The 7573-nt window shown below is 40.6% G+C and overlaps 2 protein-coding genes across 2 annotated transcripts in view; both read left to right on the top strand.

The window, feature by feature from the left end:
• The first annotated feature begins 280 nt into the window (after positions 1 to 280).
• Positions 281 to 1978, top strand: abrab (actin binding Rho activating protein b). The gene is given in 5 exon segments (XM_029659122.2): positions 281 to 577; positions 580 to 847; positions 1065 to 1194; positions 1464 to 1737; positions 1739 to 1978. Coding segments are annotated over 5 exon segments (1161 nt in total). The 3' UTR covers positions 1931 to 1978.
• Positions 1979 to 5161: 3183 nt separating this feature from the next.
• samd12 (sterile alpha motif domain containing 12) overlaps positions 5162 to 7573 on the top strand; it is a 122037-nt gene continuing 119625 nt past the window's right edge. The window contains exon 1 of the mRNA XM_029658011.2: positions 5162 to 5355. The gene's annotated coding sequence lies outside the window, so the exon portion shown is untranslated. The remainder of the gene's footprint in view (positions 5356 to 7573) is intronic.

Here is a 7573-nt window from a genome sequence, read left to right as displayed (position 1 = left end):
ATGGGCTGCCATAAGTCAGGATGTGGCCCAGAAGTTAATTGACAGCATGCCAGGGCAGATTGCAAAGGTCTTGAAAAAGAAGGGTCAACACTGCAAATATTGACTCTTTGCATCAACTTCATGTAATTGTCAATAAAAGCCTTTGACACTTATGAAATGCTTGTAATTATACTTCAGTATTCCATAGTAACATCTGAAAAAAATATCTAAAGACACTGAAGCAGCAAACTTTGTGAAAATGTATATTTGTGTCATTCTCAAAACTTTTGGCCACGACTGTATGGTGTCCAACCTTACCCGGAGCTGGCAGAAGTGGGTGTCCGAGATCAAAGACAAGCTGGCCAAGGAACCTATCAGCTGGGCTCCTGACCCCCTAAGAGAGCTTTGGGGCAAACCACCAAAGACACCAAGCACCACTAAATTAGGAACCTGGCAGAAGGTTTGTCCCTGTCAGGATCCCACTGCTGGCCACCACATACCTGCTGCTCAGAACAACACTTCAGCTACCAAGCAGGAGTCTCAAGGCAATTCTCCTCCTTCCCAATTGGAGGGTAAAATTAAGACCCCTCTAGTGCCTCTATACGGGAGTCCCGGATCAAGACCAAGTAGGTGGTGAAGACTGTGACCAGTGGCGTTCAGGAGAGGAGTGTGGGAACTACATTTCTGACCGAGCTCATTTGTATGGAGGCTCCACCGCCAGGGGAGGAGATAGACAGGACACTGAGTAAGAGGGGGTCGCTCGCACTCCACAGAAAGTGCTCCAAAGTATCGAAACTGACCCGCAGCTGGAAGCAGGAGAAGAATGTAACGAGAATTTGGAGATGGGCACACGTGGACACAGAGGAAAGTGGGTACTCTGAGGCGGAGAAAAGGACCCTTGAGGCGGAGGGCGGCCAAGATAAACCTGGACAGATGGACAGCACTGAACCTGGACAGACAGACATCTCTAAACCTGGACAGACAGACAGCACTAAACCTGGACAGACATCTCTAAACCTGGACAGACATCTCTAAACCTGGACAGACAACTCTAAACCTGGACAGACATCTCTAAACCTGGACAGACATCTCTAAACCTGGACAGACAGACAGCACTGGGTCATCCGGGGAGGCCATGCAGAGGGATAGTGACGACATCTCACCTAAAGGGGAAGTTGAGTCATGGGTGAGGGTCAAAAGACCCTCCAGCTCAGTGTGAGTTCAATATTCTTTGCATCAGTATGGTGACTGTATTAACATTCATGTACAAGCGATGGTGCATGACGGTCCCTCATTAAACGTTCCCCTAAGTATGTAAGGGATACTGTAAATTACACCTAAATAACTTGATATAGCACATTTGTTGCTCAAATAAAACAGTTTAATGCTAAACTTGTTCAGAGCTTTACAATGGAAATGAACGTTGCAATGATTGATGATTGTCTCATTTTTTTGTTAAATATTTGGGTGATTGTTCTTCACAGGAGCAAAAAGGAGTTGAATGACGCCAACAGGATCAACGCTCTCTCAAAGAAGTACAGTGCCGTGGGCAATCTGAAAAGCCGCTGGCAGAACTGGTCCTCGACGAACACCGTCAACCAGAAGCTCAACCCCTTCAGTGAGGACTTTGACTATGAATACTCCATGTCCCTACGCCTCCACAAAGGCGAGGAGGGTTACGGACGCCCCAAGGAGGACACCAAAACAAACAGCCGAACGTGCCAAGGTGAGATAGCCGACATGTGCTATGTGATCAGGTACTATGAACGACCCAGATCCGGACGTGAAGACCCACGTCACTTTCAGAGAACTGTTTGATAGATACGTACGCGTCTCTGACAAGGTGGTGGGGATTCTTCTGAGAGTCAAGAGGCATGGGAAGGTGGCGTTCGAGGGGGAGATGCTGTGGCAAGGGCAGGATGATGGTGTTATCATCACCCTGTCGGTGTGACTTCCTCTCTTGTGGAACCAAGTGTATTCGGAAAGTATTCAGACCCATTCCCTTTTTCCACATTTTGTTACATTGCAGCTATTACCTTATTCTAAAATTGATTAAATAATCTTTTCCCTCAATCTATACACAATATCCCATAATCACAAAGCAAAAAAAGGTTTTAAGAAATTTTTGCAAATGTACCTGTGGTAAATTGAATCGATTGTACATCATTTGAAAAGGCACACACCTGTCTTTTAAGGTTCCACAGATGATAGTGCATGTCAGAGCAAAAACCAAGCCTTGAGGTCGAAGGAATTGTCCGTAGAGCTCCCAGACAGGATTGTGTCAAGACACAATTCTCGGGAAGGGTACCCAAAAAAATGGAAGAAGTTTGGAACCACCAAGACTCTTCCTAGAGCTGTCCGCCCTGCCAAACTGAGCAATCGGGGGAGAAGGGACTTGGTCAGGGAGTTGACAGAGTTCTAGAGTTCCTCTGTGGAGATGGGAGAATCTTCCAGAAGGACAACCATCTCTGCAGCACTCCACCAATCAGGCCTTTATGGTAGTGGCCAGACGGAAGCCACTCCTCAGCTAAAAGCACATAGCAGCCCGCTCGAGAGGATCTGCAGAGAAGAATGAGAGAAATTCCCCAAATACAGGTGTGCCAAGCTTGTAGCGTCATACCCAAGAAGACTCGAGGCTGTAATCGCTGCCAAAGGTGCTTCAACAAAGTACTGAGTAAAGGGTCTGAATACTTATGTAAATGTGATTTTTTTTGTTTTATACATTTGCAAAAAAAATCTAAAAACCTGTTTTTACTTTGCCATTATGGGGTATTGTTTGTAGATTGATGAGGGAAAAAAACGATTTAATCAATTTTAGGATAAGGCTGTAACGTAACAAAATTGTGGAAAAAGTCAAGGGGTCTGAATACTTTCTGAATGCACTGTAAGTCCTTTTCAACATTGAATGACTATGCACTGCTGGATAGGACTTTAGACAATTTGCTGCTATGGTGTAAAGAAGACTTAACATCACTAACTAACTCAATAGTGTATGTTATTTTAATGCTTCCCGCTGCAGTGCATTTGTTTATTATGGTCACCAGAAGTAATGCTTCAACCTGATTGATTGCCATTGGATTACAAAAATATCTTTGACTTGAGGAACAATGTGTCATTTAAACAGGGATTGAGTTTCATGATTAACGGGTTCAGGAGATACACAAAGGCTACAGTTCCATGTCTTTGTGTGCCAGACACAGCATGATGACTGGAGCATTTTCAGGTATGTCTGTATCAACTGGAAATCTGTCCATTAAGCTTGAATTGGGGACATGAACCCAACTGAACTCAGATGTGGGCACATTGGCTGCGTTTAGACGGGCAGCCCAAATCTGATCTTTTTTTTAATTTATTTTTTACCTCTAATCAGATCTGAAAAAGATCTGATGTGGATTGGTCAAAAGACCACTTAGTGGAAAAAATTTGAATTTTGATGCCTGTGTGAACGCAGCCCTTGTGACCATGTTTGACATCCTACATTTAAAATAACATTGATACTGTATTAATCAACCATTTATTTATTGGCTAAACTTGGTCTCAGTTTAGTCTCTGATATGTATTGTCCACTTTTATTTGAATAACCATACTTTCTCTTTGTCAATCTACTAATTTGAATGTCATTGTTATGCAGTTACTGGGACTTTGTTGATTAGTGAACTCTTAATAACCATAGCCCAAACCTAACAACAGTGTTAGACAAGTAAAGTTCACCTAACATTGCATGCTTTCCTCTCAAATAATACAGGACATAATCTATGTGAACTGGTCTGTCACGCCCTGACTTTAGAGAACCGTTTTATTTCTCTATTTGGTTAGGTCAGGGTGTGATGTGGGGTGGGCATTCTATGTTTTGTTTTTCTATGATTTTGTATTTCTATGTTTTGGCCGGGTATGGTTCTCAATCAGAGACAGCTGTCTATCGTTGTCTCTGATTGGGAACCATACCTAGGTAGACCTTTTCCCTCCTTTCAGTGTGGGAAGTTAACTTTGTTTGTGGCACATAGCCCTTAAGCGTCACGGTTGTTTTGTATTGTTTTTGTCGGCGTCATCCTAAATAAAAATAATATGTACGCTCACCACGCTGCGCTTTGGTCTAGTTCTTTCGACGAATGGTCGTATTGTGTTGGACAACATTCCTAATCGAGACATCAAGCAATTTGCTAAACTTTTGGTGTTCTTGGGAGAAAGAACAATTAATTAAATGATCTAATATCTATTGAGTTGATAAGGAATCATGATCATGTCTTTAACTGGAAATAATGTTCTGCTGACTGAAAATGCATGGCCTACCTGTAACATTAGTTACACTATGTACTGAATGTTTCTCCCTTTTGGTGACATTTATATGACCATTTAACTAGGCAAGTCAGTTAAGAAGACATTTTTATTCACAATGACAATGGGACTCCCAATCACAGCCATATGTGATACAGCCTGGATTTGAATCGGGGACTGTAGTGATGCCTCTTACACTGAGATGCAGTGGCTTAGACCGCTGTGCTACTCGGGAGCCCGAGTGTGTATATTTTGTTTTCATATATTTTCAAGAGGACCACGATGGAAATAATTGTAACTTTTTCATGTCGTCCTTTATGATTTGAATTGCATTATACTGTATCCTCGTGTGGTTGTATTGTGTTTAAAAATGTATATTTACTTAAGGAATACAAAATATTTAAACATAGAGATTTGCCCTTTATGAATGCGGAATACACCTGACTTTGCTAATTCGTAAAACAGGAACATAATTTTTCTAAGGGTTCCTTGTTCCAGTGTATTCAGTACATTATGTATATTGTGGCAAACAATGAATTCTCTTTTTTTCCTGCCAGTCTGACGCCATCCACAGTCTTTGGTTGACTTGTCTTTATTTATCTGCCTTTTTTTTCACTCTGAAGTTTAAAGTTGAAATGTGATAGACACAGGTTGCGCACACACAAACAAATGTCCTTTGTGCTCTGAGGCATGTTCTGATGATTAAACCCATCTATGAGGAACTGATTTTTCCTACCTCACCATGCCAGACTGGTAATACCACTAAATGTAACCCACCCAGTTAATTAAATATAAACGTCAGTGACAAGGAGCATAACACCGCCCACAGCTACAGTAGCCTATGGCTTCCTTGTTCCTCAGGCACATCTTTGACTGGAAGCCAAAGCTGATGCTGGTAGGAATAGACATTAAAAGATGTCAGCTGCAGTGGGTATAATTATAGGAGCACCTTGGCTTTGACTACAGCATTGGGAGAGACTCCAGAACAGCACGGTGCTTCTCACATCAGACACTGATGCACTGACAGCCTTCTTTCACACCCGCTGCTGGCTCCTTCACTGACTCCTACCTCTAAACGGGTTTTATATGCACACTTTATCTGTGAGTATAGAGTTGTTTTTATTATTTGAATATTGCTCTTATCATTAAGCGGGAATAGTATTTATTATTATTGAATTGTTTATTGGCCCATCCACTACCGCCCATCTTCGGAGGATAAAAATAACTGTGTTTTTACAGCTTTTTCATTTTTGTTACATGTAAATTCTACACACATTTGAAATACATGGCACTTTATTTTTTGACACGGTGGTTACATAGCAAGAATATAGTTAATAATAGTAATTAATAATGGGAATAGTTGTAAATAATGTTTTGTACTGTAAGAACAATGTAAGAATGCATTGGTTATAGTTGGAATCCATAGCGGTGAAACTGAATCGAGACCGTTTTATAGCATCTGACTGTTTGAATTTAAAATCGGTGTTGAAAACCAATAGCTGTTGAGTTAACTTTCAATCAGATTGCAGACCTACTGGATATAAAGATAACAGCACCACTTGCTTCACAGAGATGTGATAAGAGAGGGCTGGTAAGATAATACAATGAATAGGAGTAGTACTCTGAGGGACAAAACGTATTAGTCTTGCAGTGTTGGACAAATAACAATTGAATACATTTTACAATAAGGCTGTAAATGTCACAAAATGTGGAAAAAGTCAAGGGGTCTGAATACTTTCCGAAGGCACTCTATCTGTAATCGCTAACAAAGGACAAATGGCGGAAACACAACAATAATGCTCCATTTCCAACAACTCCCAAAGTTTTTACCCTTGAGTAATGGAAAAATGGTAAAAGGTTGCTAAATTGTGGTAACTTTTTCCTGTAACTTTCCCAAACTTCTCAGGTTTTCTATAACTCCTGGTTGGAAGATAATCAAAATCAAGGGGGAATAAAGCAGGAAATCCAGAATCCTCTAACTAGATTTGTATTATTATTATTTAACTAGGCATGGTCAGTTAAAAACTTCTTAGGGCTGAGATCTCGTTAATGGGATCGATATGACAACGGCCAGTGAAAGTGCAGGGTGCCAAATTCAAACAACAGAAATCTCAATTAGAATTCCTCAAACATACAAGTATCTTATACCATTTTAAAGGTAATCTTGTTGTTAATCCCACCACAGTTTCCGATTTCAAATAGGCTTTACGGCGAAAGCACCACAAACGATTGTTAGGTCAGAGCCATTCACAGAAAAACACAGCCCTTTTTCCAGCCAAAGAGTGGAGTCACAAAAATCAGAAATAGAGATAGAATGAATGACTAACCTTTGATGATCTTCATCAGATGACACTCATAGGACTTCATGTTACACAATACATGTATGTTTTGTTCGATAAAGTTCATATTTATATCAAAAAATCTCAGTATACATTGGCGCATTATGTTCAGTAGTTCCAAAAACGTCCTGTGATTTTGCAGAGAGCCACATCAATTTACAGAAATACTCGTTATAAATGTTGATGAAAATACAAGGGTTATACATGGAACTTTAGATAAACTTCTCCTTAATGCAACCGCTGTGTCACATTTCAAAAAAGCTTTACGGAAAAGGCAAACCATGCAATAATCTGAGTATGGCGTCCTCAGAGACCCAACAAGCCAAAAAGATATCCGTCATATTGTGCAGTCTACAGAAGTCAGAAATAACATAATAAATATTCACTTACCTTTGATGATCTTCATCAGAATGCACTCCCAGGAATCCCAGTTCCACAATAAATGTTTGTTTTGTTCGATAATGTCCGTCATTTATGTCCAAATAGCTGTAAGTTCCATTACAGTCCGTAGAAACATGTCAAACGATGTATAGAATCAATCTTTAGGATGTTTTTAACATAAATCTTCAATAATGTTCCAACCGGAGAATTCATTTGTCTGTAGAAAAGCAATGGAACGGGAGCTACCTCTCACGTGAACGAGCGTCACGAGTTTGTGGCACTCTGCCAGACCACTGACTCAAAGAGCCCTTATGAGCCCCTCCTTTACAGTAGAAGCTTCAAACAAGTTTCTAAAGACGGTTGACATCTAGTGGAAGCCTTTGGAAGTGCAACATGACCAATGTATCTTCAATAGGGAATGAGTTGAACATCGACCAACCTCAGATTTCCCACTTCCTGGTTGGATTTTCTCTCAGATTTCTGCCTGCCATATGAGTTCTGTTATACTCACAGACATCATTCAAACAGTTTTAGAAACTTCAGAGTGTTTTCTATCCATATATACTAGTAATATGCACATATTAGCAACTGGGACTGAG

Source organism: Oncorhynchus nerka, linkage group LG4 (assembly GCF_034236695.1).
Source record: "Oncorhynchus nerka isolate Pitt River linkage group LG4, Oner_Uvic_2.0, whole genome shotgun sequence".
Lineage (NCBI taxonomy): Eukaryota > Metazoa > Chordata > Actinopteri > Salmoniformes > Salmonidae > Oncorhynchus > Oncorhynchus nerka.
Note: the sequence above shows the minus strand (reverse complement) of the source record. Positions and strands in the feature narration are given on the sequence as shown.